This window comes from Phasianus colchicus, chromosome 22, assembly GCF_987193195.1.
Source record: "Phasianus colchicus chromosome 22, bPhaCol1.hap1.1, whole genome shotgun sequence".
NCBI classification, from domain to species: domain Eukaryota; kingdom Metazoa; phylum Chordata; class Aves; order Galliformes; family Phasianidae; genus Phasianus; species Phasianus colchicus.
Genome location: NC_143457.1, coordinates 3193085 through 3213415, shown reverse-complemented (window position 1 = coordinate 3213415; position 20331 = coordinate 3193085). Strand labels below are relative to the sequence as shown.

Here is a 20331-nt window from a genome sequence, read left to right as displayed (position 1 = left end):
TCAAAGCTCTCTGCTTTTGCCCCCTCCAGTCACTATTCTTTCCCAGGCAGTGGGTGCCAACACTTTGGTTAGGGCACCAAAAAGCAGCTATGTGCAAGAAACCACCACCAGCACAGGCACGGGTGACTCATCTTCTCTGAAGACTGACAAACAAGAGCTCTCTCTGTTCACTGAGACTGCCCTGAAGTTTCAGTTGCGATCTGATCTCGCTCTGTTCACTCATGACAGCATGCAGAAATATTTCCTCGGGGGATCTTCCCATGGGACTTAATTCTGACACATATTCCCACAGGACTTGTTCTTTTTAACAGAGCTATTTGTTAGTAAGGCAGCGGGAATTTCACTCTGTGAAATACCAGCAGGGTGTCTGGGATGCAGAGCTGGGTGCTGGTGGTAGGATTCATTAACACGAGTGCGAGTGCTAAAGGCGAGTTGTGCCCCACATTCAATCTGACGGAAGAACTTGCTGGGCTGCAAGAATAGCTGGCCTGGGTCAGAGCAGAGGTCTGCATAACCCAGCATCCTGTTTATGCTACCCATGGCCTCTTCTCCAGCTGAGCAGGGGGGAAAGGAGCAGGCGAGCACCACAGCACAGTAGGAGGAAGAGCGAGAGCACTGTGGCTTATTTTCTTCCTCCATTTTAAGCCCATGCCTGCCTAGCTCTCACCTGTCCACATCATATGCTGGATGTGCAGATTCAAAAATCAAATTGAAATGTCAAAGCGTGGGCAGAATCGTTTCCCAAAAGTGGTCACCTAGCACCAAGCTGCATTAACAAAGTTGCATCCAAAAAGTTTCCAGGTAACATTTGAACACAAACATCTTGATCTTGTAGGATTTCATGTTTAAAAAAAAAAAAAAAAGTAGTTGGGAAAATACAGCTTTTAAACAATGATCAAGTAATCCTCAATACTTACTCAGCACACAAAGCAGGGTCAGAAGGAGTCTGCATCCAGGCAGATAACTCAGCAAGGCTCCTTTTCCTTTCGTTTCTCCCTCATTACATGTAAAGCTTTTACCCAAGTGACTAGCTTTATATTCACTTTTTGCTCCACATTACCAGGAGCTGCCCAAGATTCTGCTTTTTTCAAAAGTTATGTTAGCCAAATTCCAAAACCCATGAAAAGCAAGCACCTCGTGCATGACGTTTTGAGTTTAAAATCAGTGTGGGAAATAACTGGTGGCATTTTCCTGCTCTGGGCACAAGGGGCAGGAACATACCTGTTTTCCCATGTTTTCCTGGTGGCTCTGGGCCGCCAGCATGGGCACGTCTCATTTACTCTTCCAAATACCTAAGCAGCAACTAGCAGAGATACTCAAAAATCTCAGCTTTGGGACAACAATTCTTATCAGCATGAACTATTGTGACTGCAATTATATGTCCCTCATCATGCATGTCATAAACTGGTGCTGAATAGCTTCTCCAGATGAAGATGAAAACCAGAAACAACTCAATCTGCCTCAGAGCACCCTGCTGCAGGCAACAGATGTCAGGATGTCATCTGAAAACCATTCATTGATAAAACGCACTGGGACCACTCAGCCTGGAGGCAAGGTGGGTGGTGATGAAGGCTCTGGCAGTGGGGCAGCTGGAGGAGGCTTAGGGAGGGCTGCACAGCCACTCTCACCTGATGCCAGGGGCCGAATCCACTCTTTGCTGTTCAGATCGAGTCTCCAGAGGTCATTGAAGGCAGCATTACAGCTGCTTTGCGTGCAGCCTCCAAACACATACATCGACTGGTTGGCATCATAGTAACATGCACCTAGGAGAAAGGAAACCATGGATTAGTTCATTCTCTCATCCTTATGTTTTGGGTGCTCAAAAATTTTTTTTTTGCCCCCCTGAATTTCAGGTGAGGGAAAAGCCAACAGGTCACAGCAACCTTGATAAAGCCACGAGTTGGGTCAGGAGTAACCCAACCCAATGTAAACCTCCAGCAAGAGCCTAAGACGATTATCCTCTCAAGCAGAGCTGCTCCTGAAAATGCAAAGAAAGCTGCCTTAGAAGCTTGCAGTTAATTAGATTAGCTACGATTAACACATTCAGCATGCTTACCTTCTCTAAGCTATTTCATATTGCTTACGGGGCTGCCAAGATTTACTAAGCAACGGTGGTCCTGTATGCTTAAACACGGTCACTTACTCTCTTTTTCCAAAGCTGACAGCATTTCACTTTATCTCATCACAAATAGTCACCATTGAAACACAGGCATCTTACAGGAGCATCCCCTTTGCTTGTCAGGGAGAAGGATTAGGCAGTGGGAAATGGAATGGAGAGGGAACACAGTGCTTGAGCCCCTCAGAGAAAAAGCAAGCTTTTGGCTCATAACCAAACTCAGCAGTAAAAGAATTCAAACAACAGCATTTGGCCACGCTGGTGTCTGTGGTACCCAGGCACCTCTGTAAATCAAACATCCATAGAGCAGATAGGACAGTATTCAAAAAACTGAAGCACTGAGATTAACATCAGACAAAGACAACATGAGCAGTGTTGCTGTTTCTGCATTTCCCCTCTCACACAACTAGCCCTGCTGACTGCATACAACATCTGAGCCCCGCACACCTATGGGAACCTCTATAGGAGCCTTCAACAAAGTGCTCAATATCTAATATAACATATAACATGAGCAGTGCCTGCACAGAGATTCCTTGATTTACTATCAAATTTGGTAGGAGGCAATCACAGTAACTCACATCCATGCATACATCCACCAGCATGTAGGAGAAAGTGGCAGTGTTTTATGCTTTGAGAAAGCCAAGGGGCATGAGCTGAGGCTTGGATAGGGGAAGATGACATTGCCCTCACAGTGATGTATTGAAAAATATGCAGCAGAAAGGCAAAAGAACAAGTCAAAGTTCAGGCACGGAGCAGCATGTGGCCCTGGGGTGAGGGCAAGCAGAAGCCCCTCCAGGGCACTTGGGACCAAGCAGCACCGTAAATAACCAACACAAGGCAAGCTGCAAGGTCAAGGGCAGCAGGAGGGCAGGGCATCTTCAATAAAAAAGGCCAAGAAGTAAGAAAGAAATTCAAGTTCAGTGTGTATTTGTAAGATCAGCACAGCAGTTCTGACAAGCAGCCAGTATTTTGTGCTGAAATATCAGCCAAGGTAGGTATGTGTAGGGGTGAAAGCTGCACAGTTCCTTCTCTTTCTCTACATTATTCACTGTAGGCAGCTGTTCACCAGCACCACAAGTTCCAAAATAAAAAGACATTTGATTTAGTTGGCCTGGCAGGACACAGGACTGCTCCTGAGGAACGTGTACCAACACAAGGCAGGAAAAAACCCACACCGCAGAGTGAGGAATATGTAGATTAAAAGGACTAAATGTGCTGATGCCCCATTTTGGTACAATAGAAAAAGCTTTGTTCCAGACCAGAAGAGCATCCCTGGCTTCCAACAACCCAGCATTGCAGCCTTTTGGGATAGCCCTGCCAGAGAGGAACAGCCCACCCGGCTGTACACCACAGACATTCATCTCACCATCTCAACAAATGAATCACACGGTAACCCAGCACAATGCTGCAGCTCTGCAGAGGGCAGCGCAGGAGCAGTGGCCTTTGCCAAGGGCTCTATTGTGTGAGGAAGGGCTTGTCATGCAGATCACCTGCTTCCCCTATTGAGAGCCTGCTGAAAAGCCAGCAGCCCTCATGCCCTTGGCTTTTTGCTGCTGCAGCAGCTGGCCACACAGCAGGACTGGGGGAAGAGTGGGATGGGGATGCATAAGGGCAGCGTCCTGAGCTGGCCCTGGTGGTGTGAGACCACCCAGCTCTGTGTGTGCACCTCAGGGCCCTTGCCTGCAGCTGAAGCCTTCATCTCAAACCACATCTCGCCAAGGTGTACAGCGCACACCTACACACCATGCAAAGTACCCGAGGAGCTGCTTTTTGGGTGGGGGTAAAACAGTAGCAGAGTAACTGTGCGATCTTCAAGATTTACCTGGGCTGGGGTATAAATTGCCTTGGTAAAAAACAGGAGAATGATTGCATGGCTTCCAGCACCTCTGCTGGGAGCAGGATAGGAATAGCAGGGAAGAACTAATGAACAGGACCAACATTCCTTGAAAGCTTTATGGCATCCTTAGAGGCCTACTTGCTGCCTAATCATGACAGGTTGAATGCCTCCCTCCTCCTCCCCACTCCAAGCCCTTGGCATTCCTGGTTTCACACAGCACAGCTCATTTATTATTTTTTTGGGGGAGGTGGCAGCATTCTTCTCCTCTATTTGGATTCAAAAGAGCAACATAGCCAGCCAGGCACCATGACGTCCTCATGGCATGTATTTTAATCCTAGATCAAAATAATTTAGGCTGTGCTTTCCTCCTTCTTCTCAGTGCACCAAAGTCTCTGAAGCCAAGGAATACAGGTCAGTTTGAGGAAAAGCACAGGTGAAAACACCAGTTTGATACCAGCCTTTCTGAAGTTAGAACAGACCCAGGGAGGAAGAGGTTTTCCCTCTGTGCTGCACAACAGCCACAAACACAGCGTCTGAGATTTGCACCCTAAGTGTGAGAGAAGCAAAATAAAGACCAGCAGACTGCAACTGGGAAAGGAAACTTAAATGCAACACAGATGCCCCTTATGATAATCAGAGGGCACTGACTTTTTCAACATCAAGTACATAAAAAAAAAGGTAATCTACATGTACAGGAGTCAAATTCAGAGGTCAGATTTCCCATCAGAGAGAGGGGAAAAGTCAGCAGGCTGCTGAACTCCCATTGATACGTGGCTCCAGTTGACAATAGCACTGCAGCCTTACTGCTGACCATTGTCATGTTCCTCCGTAATGGCTTTAAAACTGTCCCTGTACACAGCTCTGTCACCTCCTGAGATCACTTCCCTAGTTTGAAAGAGCTCAGACACGTCTGGAAGTGCACTTCAACTAAGGACAGGAAATGCAGCACTACAGATGCAGTTGCTGAAGGAGAGGTTCAGCCAAGAGATGAAACGTGAAAACTGTCTGTCTCCTTTGAAAACAACCCCAGACTTACAATTTCATTATTTTCCTGCTGCTTTCAGCTCAGGGACAGTCAGAAAGCAGTAATATATTCAGCAAAGTTTAGAGACAAAGAAAGCCATAGCTGCTGCGTCCCCTTGCTCTTGGGAAAGGAGCTGCCCCTCCTATAACACCAACAGCTTTCCAGCTTTTACCTCTGTCATCTCTCAGGGTGAATTTGTTTAATTAGTCACTATGCTGGTACCAAGCTCCCCAGTCTGCATGGAAAAATCAGTACTTAAACATAGTCACTGCAGAACCACCTCTTCCATCAAAGGAAGAATATTTCTGGCTCAACGGTCGACATTCCATTCAGGCCTTTCCTTTCCTGCATTCCTGCACCTTTTGACATCACTTTCTGACTGTGGCCAGTGATTTAACTGCATGAGTCACCATGCTGGTATGATCTCCATAGGTTTAAGCATTCCAGCTAAAGAAGACAATCAGACAACTATTTCCAAGTTTACACTTTCACAAAATTACCTGGTGTTCACCTCAGAAACCTATGAGTACTTCTTTCAGTAAGCCTGTGTGCTTAAATTTCAAGGAACAGCATTATTGAGAATTGCACAGTGTTATGCAGCTTCAGTTAAATCCTTCAGCCAACCTACAGCCCATTCATAAAGTCTGTTATCAGCCAAACTTGTCATATGATCAAAGACCTCGACAAATGCTTCCTCCCTATAAAACTCCAGTGACTTACATTAATTATTCCTTATCAAACAGTTTTTTTCTATTAAGTTCTTCAGAATTTATCGGAGACAATGACCTCTATTTAAAATTTCCTTACTTGTCATGTTAAATATTGGCTCCTTCTTAGTACTTCTGAGATATCTCTAATAAATCTTGGGAAAAGAAGCAGGCCTAGCCAAATCTTTGATGCCAGTAACCGTTGCCTGTTGACTTCAAAGGACTCATGCCTGGCAGATGACGTCTTCCCATGAAACCTGGCAGGTCATCCCTAAAAAATGGCTTGTGAGTCGTCCTCTGCACCCCCTCCCAGCCTCCCCTTCCCACTTCGCCTCCTCTCACTGCATAGTAGTGTTTGAGATCATAGTTTTCCAAGATTCTTTGCATTGTGATTAATGATTTGTTGCTGCTCTCAAAAAGGAATCTGAGCCCAGCCCAGCTTTGATCAAACCTCCCTCCAGGCCCTGATATTGGAATCCACCCACAAACTCACGCAGCTTTGCCGCAGGGGAAACAGATCTCACAGATCTGGAGAACTGTTCAATTTTTTTTTTTTAAAGTAGTTTAAATCAGCAAACAAGTTAATCCAGATTAGCTTTCCATGCGTAAAGTACATTAATAATGCTTTGTTACTAACCAAGCATTGACCAGAGCCAGGACACTGGCAAACACTGAGGCTAATACAGACCACAGGCTGTGAAAGCAGCAGATTTGATGCCCCATCCCTGGAGGTGTTTAAGGCTGGGCTGGATGGGGCCCTGGACTGATGTAGTACCCAATTTAGTGGTTAACAACCCTGCCTGCAGGAGGGGGTTAGGAAATCAGTGATCTCTGAGGTCCCTTCCAACCAAAGCCATTCTATTAATTCTATGATTCCAGAGCAAGAGCAGCACGCTCAGAGGAACCAGTGCAGATGAAATATCCCCCAGCAAGTTGATGGAAAATACATGCAAACTTGAAATCATCACTAAGCACTTCATTAGCACTGCTGCTAAAAAGGAACAATAAATTCTGGTTCCATTTTCCAGGTTTTTTTGGGAGGACAATGAAATCCTTGAAAAGCACAACGCCATCAGCAGAATGCCTCCCAGACTTGTCCTAGCAAGAAGCTGCATATTCTGTGTGTCAGTTGCTTCATAAATTATTCCCCGGGAATATGAAAATTTTACAACTACTTGCTCTTGGAATCACACCACTTAAATCATGTTTATTTACCTCCTGAAATGTGAAGTTTGCTCCCTGGAAGAGCTGAGCTCTCGGAGAGCTCTGACCCAGTGACAAAACCACAAGGACTGAATTTTTGTCATATTTTAACCCAGCGCCTGGCACAGTTCAGTGTTATTGCAGTACAAACAACAAGTTTTATTTAAATATCTTTCCCTCAATGGGAACTCTTCCTCTGTTCCATAAACTTGTAAACTTGGAAGCAAGGCAAAAATGCAGCCATAATTTAAGCACTACTGTCAACCAAATTGCTGACTTCTATCAGCAAATCACACCCACAGGAAAGGAGTTTGCTTCAATACCTCTCAGGTGCAGCCCTTTGTGCTTTGTTTTCAGGCATACCACGCTCAGCCTCTTCCAAGTTGCTCAGAAGCTAAGAGGTGAAGTGCTGTATAAAGCAGCCAGCACACAGCACCACGTGCAGCAGGTGACACAATGCAAATGCCTCATTACAGCTTTCTGTGGTCGATCAGGAGCTCTGCTGGGCAGTTACTTACTGTGTGAGAAGCGTTGCGTGATGGGGGTTCCTGGGTAAGGGTAAGTACGGCTCTCCCACTGAATGTTTCCTTCTTGCACTGCTTTGATAAAGCCATGATAACACTGATGGGCCACACCTAGAGAAAGACAAGATGTCAGCAGAATTTGGGGCATGTTAGGAACAAAATGTGTCTGCACGGTTGCACAAGCACATCCAAATCCAGCACACATTACAGCTTTAATAAGAAGTGCATGACAGCCTTTGTAGGAAGCACTGAGCTTGGAGAAGCCAAAATAAATGAATTATCACATTCATGGGTAGTGAGTAGCAACATGATAGCAATTATTAAAGAAATCCTACATTTAGATTTTAATATGCTGATAGAAATTCAGAGGATTTAAGAGAATAAACAGTTGCAGAAATCAGCAATCACTGAACTTATTTGCTACATTTCTGCCATGTGACTTACCCCACGTTTCTCCCAATGTTTAACTACCTACAAGAATCACAGCACTGAACTAGCTTCCCACTACTTTAAAACCTATTACCTTTCTGATACATCTTCTAGGTCCTTCTGTCTTACCCAGCTGCAATGCAAGGTTGCAAGGTGTCCCCAATCACACCCAAACTGATGCAGCAAGCAAGCACATCTTTCTGCTCAAAGAGCATCTGCCCTTCCCTTAATGGACCTTTGAGGACATAGAACATGCAATAATGAACTGTGAAGAGAATGCATGCAGCTACCAGACAAGAATCTAAGAATAAAAAAAAAGAGGAGATATCAGAGAGAAAAGGCAGCACGTCTTTGTTGAAAGTTCTCCTCCAGCTTTTCAGGGCACAGATCTGGCTATGGGAGATGGCTCCAGCTCCTGTGCAGTGCAGGCCAGCACTCTAGCCACAATTCATTCAGTATATGGAATGCATATGACTGGACTTGTACTGAGAAGTCAGAGGCTGGTTGCTGTAGGAAGAAAGTGGCCAGCTGATTGACTGCAGCAGCTCAACAGATGCTCTGTGGCCACAGCATCTGCTCACCACTCAGCCACATCCCTGCTGCCTCAAAGTGCTCTGAGCAAGTACATGGGGAGAAAATGCAGCCCTTTGTGCATGTGCAGCAAAGTACTGGTTTTGAGAAAGCACACAGAGCAAATTCTGCTTTAGCTGTAGTACCTGGGTGCTGGCAAAGGCTTACAATGACAGCATGCGGATCTGAGCTGGTCTGAGCCTTGCTGTGCCCTGGTGTCACAGAGGCTGCACCAATCCTTGCTGGTGGCTGGGCTCAGGCAACAAATGCACTTGAGGCACCGGAACCTGCTGAGATTTTTCCCAGGAGTTTGCTTACTGCATGCCCTGTGCCAGGAACACCCCCCAGCGAGAAATCACACTCCGGGATACACAGCAGGAAGTTTTAAAAAATGAAGCCGTGGGTCCTCCAGCAGCTGGTCCCCAAGAGACATGTGGGAAATCTAACTTGAACCATAGGGTTCAAAGCAGATGCATCCTGACAAACAGGAAAAATCAACCAGAAGAAAACAGATTGGGCATTTACCTCAAGTGACCTCTCTGCTTTGCAGGGCACAGGTTAGCAATATGCACTGTAAAAAACACTGCAGCTGCCCAGCACCACCCAGCAGGCTCCAGATGGACGACTCTGCAATGCCACAGGCTGCTCTTCCCTCTCCCTGCACTTCAGGGATGTTTCCCACAGCCTCTTTTGGGGTGACTCACCGGGTGCTGGCTCATTCCAGCTGCATCCTTTGCACCTCTGAAGGCTGCTTCAGGAACAAGGATGTGTGAGAAAGCAGCAACACAAGGCCACGGACATTTGAAAACTTTTCAGCAAAAGGATGCAGATTGCTGAGCCAGCAGTAACAGAGCACTGCGCATTCACTGACCCAAAATGATGCCAAAGTAATGGTGCAATGCTCACTTGTGAAGTAGCTGTGTTTTTGTTCAAGCCTGTTAAACACTGGGCAAAGCAGAGAATCCTTGGAATCTCAGCAACGCCTCACATGTGCAACAAGGCCACAATTGAGACATCGCCCCACACACCTGCCAACTGTATGCAGAGCCAGGGGCAGAATGCAGACATTTCTCACTTGACACCTGTTCTGCATGTTCCAGAAGAAACAAGCTGCCCTAGTGCAGCAACCTGACTAATTTCCCACAGATCTAACCATTGTTTTTCTCTCAAACTGCCTGTTTTTATGAAGCTTGCTATCGAAACTTGTATGGCCAACAGTCTAAGGTAGCAGAAATCATCCAGTGTGTTCAGAACACTGGGAGCTAAGAGGCAGAGTTTGCACAAGGATCCAAGTAAAACTATTTGCTGTATCACATCTATATAGCATTAAAATATCCCCATAAGGCTTCAGAATTAATGCTGCACAGAAGCACAGTGAAACATTTGTATCTCAGAGCTGCCCTTTCAGGAAATCTGAATATGTAGATCTGTATTAATGTAGATGCAGTTTATACTTTGCCACTTATCTTCAGCAGAGCTGTAAAAACCAGACACTGTTTTGTTTCCAACCAAAAGCACAGATTTTGGGAATGTAATTACTGAGCAAGCTGCAGACAGTACACAACTACAGCCACATTAGATATGGGATGTTGGGAATGGAGGACTGCTGTGCACATGCCAGGGAAGAAGGCTGAATGCAGGATCAATGTTAGCAGCGTACAGGTAGTGCTCAAAAGCAGCAGTAAGTGAGCAACTTTGTTGTAGGGGGTTTAGGGTTTTGCTTTTTCCTACTTCAAAAGAGCATACCCAGCTCTGTTCTGCAGCACCAGAGCTACCAGCAAGGGAATCGACAGTGTCAGCTGTTTTCAGACACTTTACTGAAATAAAATTTCTGAGTTCAAGTGGAAAACAACAGGTGAATCTAAAGCGAAACACAGAGCAGCTGGAATACAAATCCATGTTGCTACAATCACAATAAATGCATTCTCACTACAGCTGTTTTTACCTTTGATTAGTCGATACCACTGTTTGCAGACAAGGGCAGCAGTTTTGTGCTCCTGATAGGGGGAAAGGAAGGACAGGATATACTCCAAAACTTCCTCGGGGAGCTCCAACATGGATCTGTTATGCCTGGGCTCCTCCACCTCCAGCTCAGCATGCGGCTCCTCATCTTGCTCCATTGTCCCCTCGACCACAGCTTCTTCTGGATCCACGGCCATGAAACTGTCATCTTCACTGTCTGAGGAGCTGGCCATGGCATTCCAATTCACAGCTTCAAGTGGGAAAAAAGAACACTGAGGTCACCAAAAAAAACTCAACAGCATCAGAAATATAAACTGTGCACTACGTGCAAACCCTACACACTGCTCTACACAAAGCACTGTACCAGAAAGCTCCAAACCAAGGACGTGGTTTTTGCAGGGCTCTGAAGCAGGCTGCACACTGCTTCAGAATGAGCTCACAACCAAGCTTCCTCTGCATGTGGACAAAAGGCTCCAAACAAATGCTCAACCACCACCATCATCAAAGCAAGGAGGCTCACCTCTTCTGGGGCAGCAAACACATCACAGAATGGTTAAGATTGGAAAAGACCACTAAGATCATCTAGACCGACCACAACCACTGTAATCCAATCGTGTCATGCCACTGTTTGGCCACTGAGCAGGACTGACTGCTGATGACAGGCTGAAATATTAAATCTCCAGCCATTCAGGACATGTAACATTACTGGGTAACAATGACAGAACTATAAAGCGAAGGAAATCCATCTTAAGGAGCAGCTGCATGCAGTTTGGCTCATTGGATGGTTTATAGGCTGTGACCACCAAACCCATGCCAGCTGCTGCAAAGCAAAGCCCCAGACCCTATTTTCTAGGAAATAACCCCACATTTTATGAAAAGTGCTGGTTTTGCCTTCCAACTCACTGTGACAACTAATTCACCACCAGAAGAATGGCAGTAGGCAGCATCACTCCACTTTTGGCAGCTTCCCTGATGAAGCAGCTTCAAAAAATCCTGAGGAGCTGTCAACCTTCAGCAGAAACCAAGTCAAAATTAAACTTCCAGTTATTGTGCTAGCAGATGCTCTGCAAGTTTTCCAGTGTCAGAAATCCTTCTTAGGGTCAATGCTATGACAAAGAGAGCCTGAAACCGAAACACTTTGACAAAAGTGCTGCTCCCATCTGTAAACTGCATTATGCATCAGATATTTTACAAATTCCCAAAGATTAAGGAAAACAAGGAAAGTTGCACTAAAAACAAATTAACAAAACTAACAAAAAAAATAGTGAGTTGGGTCTTTTCCAAACGAGAATATCAATAGTCAGCAAGCACAGGTAATCATTTCAGCTTTATGCAGTGCTGCAGGCAAGCAAAGGCTCCCAGTTTCACAGCCCTGGGTCATGCCCAAGCTAGGGGAAGCAGAAGCCTTACAGTTAGGAAACGAGAGCAACAAGCAGGGAATAGAAAGCATTTGACACCCTTAAAGTGTGTTATGTGCTGGAAAAGCAAACAGGAATGCAACCAGATCAGGTACAATGGGACACCTGGGGGTGACAAAGCTGAACATAAGCCTTGGCTCAATAGGTTCACACAAGAGATCTGTTGTTGTAAAGGTTCAGAAGCAAAGATTATGGTGATGTGCATTTCCCAGCAGCTTTTATTTACTATTTAAATAATGTGCAAAACCCACTGGAGGATGTCAGCTGAGAAGTGCAAGAATGGATGCCCCCATAGAAAAGTTTTTTTTCCCCCCAACTATAAATAACCCAATTATCAAATCCCGACTTCAATCCTCTGGAGCTCCAGCACACAGAATAATCATAGGCACAGATCTTACTGCAAGATCTGGAGGAAGACAAACTGTGTGCAAGCAGCTCAGAATGTAAGAGAGCACCTGCTTTGCCAAGGCAGGAGATGCAGGAAGCCTGCTGGTGTTCTCCTGAGATCTGCAGATATCTGTGCATCCCTGCAGGTGCAGAAGTTCCAGGCAGCCTTGCCTGGTCTCCCATGCTTGCAGAAGGTGGGCAGGCCCTGTGTCTGATGGTGCTGCTTAGCTGTGAAAATCTTCCCTAAGAAAGAAGATAAGGAAACAAACCTGGACCTGCAGAGATGGTTTTTATCCTTCCTGAGATGCCACACGTGCCAGCATTGATACCAGTGGTCTCAAAGGATGGAGATTACAGCAAGCAGCACTCACAAGCAGAGTGCATGACACCACAATTAAAATCAGCCCAACTCTGCTTCCCAGCACAGCTTCCTGCTGGGCACATCTCTCCCAGACATCTTTTTTGTAATGCTCATTAAATACACATATGCAATCCCAACGTTCTTGCTGCAAAATTACAGGAAGCAGGCTGAAGAGGAAGCTGGCAGGGCATTGGGATGGCAGCCTGTTCTCTGGAGAGCAAGGAAATTCCTCTGCCTTCCCTTAGCTGAAATGAAAAGGGCTGCAGAGTGTTCAGGACTTCATTACAGCTTTACCAGACCACTTTATATCATAATACCCAAATGCATCTACTTAGTTAGATCCTCATTTCCTAAGCATTTGAGCATAACAAATAACCATCCTCCAAGTTCACACCCACAATGTGCTATTTTTTATAAGGAGAACAAGATTAGTAATGAATTCAGCTCCCAATAGACAAGTGGAAGGGATATTTGGACACCAAGCTTCACCTGCCATGGATGCGGATTTTGTTTATAGGGCGTGAGACCAGGGAGCTGGGAATGACCCCAGATTGCAACACTCACCTTCCACAGCAATGGCAAAAGCCCTGTGCTGTAACCTTGCCCCAGTGCCTTAAAGCAAAAAGGCCACAAAGCTCAAGCACCCCACCAGCTCCTACTGACAATTAGTCAGCACATCCACAGGAGAAAATCCCATGTCAGTAGCTGTGCTAGCTGTCCCAAGGACAGAGAAGCTCTCCAGATGCTCTCTGCTTGTGCTGAGCTGGGACAGCAGCTTCTACACAGACTAAAATTAATATCTAAGCAATACCAGCACTGAAAAAGCAACAAAGTGATTTGCACAGCTGTGTCTCATCAAAAAGCACGTGCAATTTGATTCACTTGCCAGTGAATCATCCCACAGCCCTGATCTGCTTTGATTGATCACTACAAAGCACCCCAAAGCATCACCCTGTGCTTTGCACCTTACAGCCCTTACACTGCAGGGGGACAGACATCTCAGAGCATTTAAAAGTCTTATCAAATGATCTCAACTGCTTAAAATAATGCATACAGAAACACTCAAAGGGCGATCGAAGCCAAGCTCTGCCAGCACCGATCCCATTTGTCTGACTGATCCTAAGAGCTGCTACCCTGCCAGCTGGCAAAACATTTTATAACTCTTTTCCTCCTTTCTGTGCACTTCAATACCCCTTCCCTCCCCTCCTGAATCTACTTAAGAACCTGCTATTTATTCTGCTAAAATAATTAGCCACTGCAGTGGAACAGACAGAGAAGAAATGTGAAGTGCAGACAAGAAAACTGCCAAGCGAAAACAGCCCCCAAAACCTGGTTGTAGAAGGCAGCAAGAACTCTGCTCGTGCAAAACCTCTCCTGACACAGCAAGGTTTCCCTACCTGCAGGCATCACTCCTGGTCCCACAGACCCCAACTCACAGGCGTGGGTTGCATTGGTGGTTCCCATCCTGAGATCCCTCCTCCTCTGCTCAGCTGTCAAAGAAGCGCCTGAACCCGGCAGAGCTTTTGATGACTTCTTTTTATAAAGTCAACAGATTTTAAGAAAAGAAAATCCTCCAAAGGGAAAGTTCTTGAATGAAAACAAGCTCTTGAATGAAAACAAGCAGCCATGCAATAGTACTGAGTCACACTGCGTTACTCAGAAGGGAATGCTCATTTTCACATGCCACAAAGAACTCGTTATCCAAATATAATTGTAGAAGCTACGTTCTCACTTGGGAAAAAAAAATCAAGGTGTGTGTTAAACAGCCCAGCCCTGGCTGACTGCTTTGGTTGGAAGGAGAAAGGGACTCCGCAGAACATTTAATTGCGCTTGGCAATCAGTAGCTACAGGGTTAATTTAGGGGTGGAAGACCCAACCTGCTACAGACACTTCCTCATACTTTGCAAGCGCCTGTTCTGCTTGTCACCAGCCCCATGGCACAGCAGAGCTGTGTTTAAGGAGACATTAAGAGCATTTGGGTTTATTTGCTTAGCCAGTCCAAAACAAGGCTCTGAGGGCTCCTGAGAAGCCATGCCACCAAGGGCTTGGATGGCAGCTTCCCTCCCTTCTGCCAACACCACTCACCCCACAGCAGCCACCAGCCCTGCTTCAAATGATTAACGGTGTCAGCAGTGTTAATTGCCTGTGATTTGGGGTAGGGGTATCATTTTGTTCTGTTAGCACCAAGCACTGAGCATTAAATAACACACTGTTTCGAGCCCTCAGACACTTGCACCAGTGAGAGCCGACTTGCTTGAAAATCAATTGCCAGACCAGTTCAGCACGGTGGAAAAAAAAAGCAGATTTTAGGCAAAAAAACAAAAACAAAAAGCAAACAAACAAAAAACAACAAAGCCTCTGGGAAACAGAACAATGAGCAATATCCTGCCTGCACTGCTCCATGAGCATCTGACCTAACACGGCAGTGCTGGAAGGATGAATGAGCGAGACCTTGCAGACACCTGCACCAACCCTTACTTTTCATCCCCACTAAACAGGCAGTTCCCAGTTCTTTGAAGCTCTGCCTTTCCCCTTCAGATGCTTTTCAACAGGAAATTGTCTTTTCCTCCATATAAGACTTCAGCTCTAAAGAGAAAGGTTTCCTAAATTCCATCTGCAAGTTGCAAAATGCCAATTTCTCCCTCTTGATGCCACCTCCCTGCTGCACACCCTGCCTGGCAAACCAGTGCTGTTTTAAGGGCTCTGGAGACAAGCCTGCATGCAAATCCAACATGATGCTGCCTAAGCTATCTTCCTACAAAATTAAAGCACTGAAAGTGATGAAGAAAACCTGAGGTTCGTTTTGAATTTTAACCTATACAGAACATGTTGTGTACACTTCTCACTTAGCACGTGAATGAAAGGAAACAGTGCTGTTTAATAACTACATGCTTCAAGTGAATGCAGTAAAACGCGTCACTAGAATCTGTTAATGGGATAAACAGAAGGAAACCAGAAGCATCAGAATTGGCTTAAAAGCTTAATAAAATGTTCATCAATCATGAACCGGACCAAAGGCAAAAGCACCAGGGCCAAACCTCACTGCAGAAAGCCACTAAGTAAGTGGAGAACTCAAAGATCCCATCTTCAAAAAGCCAAAGGCATCCATAGCAAATGTGACTGAAGGTTTTCTTTTGCTGGTGTTATTAACCTGAAACTAATTCAAGCTGTGGAAAACCTGCTGAAAGCTATGCGAGGGGAGAGATGGTTGGAAAAGCACAGAAGCAGCTGCTGGAGCTCATGCATGTGCTGTTGGCCAACAAACCCCAAATTTAACCATGCTGGGCATTAAACGCAGTTAGCCTTTGGTTAAAAGGCAATCCAGCCCTCTATATCTCATTCCTTGATACAAAATGCAGGCTGCTGCTTGCACACTTCCACCTCTGACATCTCAGCAACACAGCATCCCTTCACCCCAGCCAAAAACCAGAACACTGATACCAATCCCAGCTGGGTTCCAGGCACTAAGTGACCACCCCAGTAACCTGAACCCAAATTGGGACACTTTTAAAAACTGCTCTGCTTGGTTGCAGTGATCAGCTGCACTACCTGTGTGCAGGTTTGCTCTTAATTCTCTAATCAAAATCACCCTAAACTTGCTCTTGTGAAGGAGTGGTGTTTTACGCTCGTGTACTCCCTCTGCTGGTTCCCTGCAAGCCATCAATTACGTTAATTCTCACCTGAGGATTTTCCAGTAATGAAAAGAATTTCAAAATGAAGGCAAATTGGCTAGCCAGAAAATAAGAATGATCCCAAAGCAAGCAAACAACAGGCTCTGAGACTTGAAATGCATCATAAGATCATACAGGAAAACATGCCATATCAGATGCTGCATGAGGATTTATCTGCACAGACAAAACCACCCAACAGACACGATGCTCAAGACTTATCCAGAAGTGCCTGCAATGATTCCTCAGCAAAAAATCTTGCTTGGTAATGTCCATGAACAGATAGTGGGAATAAGTGCCATCTCCCTGCTTTCTTAAGATAGTTCAGGAGCTCACAGGCAGTGCCTGTAGAACTGCTGTTAAATTAATTATTTAGCAGAAAGCTTTAAAAACAGCACAGTGCTGCCTCCCTTCTCCTGACATCCCTTAAAGCTACCGAACCTCTACCATTGGTCAGCCTGTACACAGATTTCATACACAGATTTCAGACAAAAGCACAGCTGGACCATTACGAAAACACACCTAAAAGCCAATTGTGTTTTGAATGTATGAAAAATAAGCCTGAAAACACAACAGAAGCATCACTTCTGTATTTCAAGACATCTAAAAGCCCACTTCTATGCCTGAAGTACCCAAAAAATTTGCATGGGACAATGGGAATGCTAGTGAAGGCAAGGTTTGCTGCAGGGCAACCCACTGAGCAGATGCTCACGTGCCAACCTCTGGTGCCCCCCACGTGCTCTTTGTCAGAAGAATAGAAGGATTTAATGTTTGCACAGAGCACAGCTACCCTGCAGCCTTATTGTACAAAGCACAACGTTCCTCTACTCACTAAGAAATCAAGTAACAAGCAGCCCTGAGACATCTCCTCTGAAGCGAAGATGAGCTCACTAGTACTGATTTTCAGGCCAATAAAAGGATGCTCTAGAAAAAGCTACATATTACTGCAGGCTCAGTGGCCAAGGTTTAATTTAAAATCAATATCTGCAGCTTTCAGCCCTGCTGCTGACTGCACAGGAGCACGCTGATGCAATGTTGTCATCACTGCTAGCACGCAGGGGCTGAGGACATCCAACAGCACTGAGCAATGCTCACCTCCTGCAGCTCCTGAGATGAGCTGCCTGGCCATGCTGTGAGATTCAGCAAATCAAGTCTGTTCACCAAGAACTTAGAAATACCACGTTGAAAATGCTAAGAAAGAAGACAAGAAATAGATGCCTAATGCACATTAGCAACCCAAAATGCAAGGAACTCGTGATGTCAACTCACCCTGACCCCCCTGCTGCAGACCTCCAACCTCACATCCCAAATGCAGCCTGGCTTCCCCCAGCCCACATTTGCAGAATGGGCCACTGCTGCTCCCAAAGGCTTTTTTCCCCCTGTTGCAACAGGGAAAAAACAGGCAGCCTAAAGACAAATGCAGGAAGGGTATGCATTCAAAGTGACAGATAAAAGGTGGCTGCTCGACGGACACATGAGGAACTGGATTCAGTAATTTTAGCTCCATATGGTACAAAAGTGGCTGCTGCTCTTTGGATTTCTCATTTGCTTTTGGCACAATTGTGATGATATTGCACTCACTTCACTTTTAAAAGCATCTGGTAACACCAGCAGAAACTGGAATGAGATGAAACCAACACAAGCAGAAAGAGAAAGTATGAGCTGCTTCTACAGAAAAAGTCTATGGTCTCACTTTAAACCCTTGGAACCCCAAACTAGGTTAAACCCAGCACTGCACAGAACTGAAAAAGCCAGACAAGCATTTCAAAACAATTCTAAAACATAGGAAGAGATACAGCCTGTTGGAGCCACAAATAGTGGACAAGAGGGGGAAAATGAACGCTTTTTGTTTCATTCACAGATATTTCAGTAGGTGTTTAACTAGCGAAGATAAATATTTTTAAAATTGCCATAGAAATGGGGAAGTGAACACACTCTGCAGCACAATCCAAAATGAATTAATCGAGGCTCTAGGAGAACATGTGCAGCTCCCAAAATAGCAAGCTCCTGAAGGCAAGAACCGCATTTTTACATCTTGCACAATCCCAAGTTTCCAGCCGCAGTTTTCAACACATCCATGTCACCCTGCTCTTCTTCTTTTATCTAAGGCATAAGCAAGTTTGAAAGGGATTTTGACTTGAATTTCAAAGCACGACAGGAAGCAGGAGATATCTGAATTGCACATAGTCCTGCTAGGAACACACCCTGAAAGGGGCTCGCATCCAGAGCAACACTCACCAAGCACATCACCAGAATCCTCTTCTCAAAGGCTTTTACCAGGGCTTGGACCAAACCTGCTGGCTCTGATGTCTCCCACAAGCTGCTGTAGCTGTCCTCACCCCACACCTTGATTCAGAAGCAAAGGGCTTTTGGCTTATCTGTGCTCAACCTTCTAAACGTGTAAGGGCAAAGCCTGAACCAATGTTGTACAATAAAGCCTAAATACACAGGGAAAAGAACTTCCCTCGGATGCACAGCTCTGTTTACACAGAAAGTGGGAACCCTTTTCCAGACATGCTCAGTCACATCCTGTGGAAATGGCTCAAGTTGGCAGCAAAGAGAGCAGGCTGAGCTGCAGCCCCACAGCCCTTGGAAGCCCTGAAAATGTGCATTTAAAAATCAATCATGTGCTGGGAAAGCACAGGGAACCGAGCATCCCTGTTTCCACATGAAGCATTCTCAGGTTTCTCCAGCAGCCAAATGGAGAAAATTGAAGCCCCAGTGACTACAGGCTCAAGTGAGCTCTGTTTTCAAGTTCCACGTGCTGCTGTAGATGAGAATAAAGCAACATATGTAAAAAAGTGCAATAACACAACGGTGCTGTATGCTGCTTTTCACTCCCAAGTGCTTTATGGGGAATTTCACTTGCCACTGTGGAAAAATTGCTGCTTGGGTGGAGCCACCTATCAGATAACTATCAGGTGACACAAGAAGAAAAACATACAGACATCTTCACTATGCAAAATCACTCAGAATTTGTTCAGGCTACCTGCACTGGAGAAACTCAAGGAGATTTCCACAGGGAACGCTCAGGGTCACAGCCTAAGGGAAAGCAGCAGCATTCTTCCCCTGCTCCAGCACAAGTGTAAGGAAAAGGAAGAAGAAATGAGCACTAAGGAATAAGGAAAAGGGAGAATAGCTGTAAAATTGGGAGAAATTCACTGCTAACACCTGGCTTACAGGTTTGGTTCTCCAGAAGGGCAAATTCCCTGAGCCCAGGCTGGAACTGCTGGGCATGTTTGTGAGGACACTGCAGCATGATCAGCAGTCCAGGGCTTTGCAAGGCCACCTGCAATACAATGTATTGATCCAGGCTCCAGGATGCGAGTGATGACAGGAGGTGGCTGCTCTGTCATTATACTTGGGTTCCAAATTTAGGTCAGCAGCATCTCAGATGTAATGCGTTTTAAGCAGATTCACAGCCCTGTAGTATAAAGGGGAAGAATTCTACCAAGATCAAAGCTATCTGTCCACACTCATAGTTACAACTCTTCTGCCAAAGCTCTTCCAGCTGTAGCATGAGTCTCACTACCAATAATTAAATCCATTTGAATACAAATGACAGCCCCAGCACTCAGTGGCTCATCTCACAAACACAAAACAGCCCTATCTTACACCATACTACAGATGTATTTCAGCTGAACAAGTCTTCCCCGACTTCTCTTTTGTTCTGCCTCTCAACACGAATTAAGTTTGGCTCACAGCTTCTAGAAACGCAAAGCCTGAGCTCCGAAACCTGGAGCAGGGCCCTTCCCTCATAGGGACACAGCTCTGTGGGGGTGCAGTGACCGAGAAGAGCCTTTCCAACACCAGGAGGACATCAGCAGCGAGACAATGGGGAGCGATGTGGAGCTGAGGCTGCCTCCGTAGAAGGGACTCGGAGCACAACACGAAGCGAGGTGTGAGCTGCCCAGCACGAGAATTCACGGTTATTTACTGCTCTGGGAGCCCGGTTGAGGCTCAGCTTTGTGTTGGCACCGACGAAGCTCAGCGCCCCTCGGGGAACAACGAACAACACAGCACGGCTCAGCATCACCGACCGTCATTTTGGGGAGGGGGGAAGCCGGGCTGTGGATCCCCAAAGGAGCCCCACAACAACGAGGGGCTGACGATGGAGAGCTCAAC

At 45.8% G+C, this 20331-nt stretch overlaps 1 protein-coding gene across 2 annotated transcripts in view; it reads right to left on the bottom strand.

Moving 5' to 3' along the window:
- The window catches only part of FBXO42 (F-box protein 42), a 39409-nt gene that overhangs the window by 18715 nt on the left and 363 nt on the right, over window positions 1–20331 (bottom strand). Inside the window, exons 1-4 of one of the 2 annotated variants that reach the window (XM_090123249.1) lie at window positions 13936–14067; window positions 10356–10622; window positions 7406–7522; window positions 1629–1763 (exon numbers count right to left, since the gene is read on the bottom strand). In XM_090123249.1, coding sequence (XP_089979375.1) covers window positions 1629–1763; window positions 7406–7522; window positions 10356–10622; window positions 13936–14002 — 586 coding nt within the window. In that variant the 5' untranslated portion in view covers window positions 14003–14067. Of the gene's footprint in view, window positions 1–1628; window positions 1764–7405; window positions 7523–10355; window positions 10623–13935; window positions 14068–20331 lie in introns of those variants that run through there. The other variant, XM_031613706.2, reaches the window with a different exon arrangement.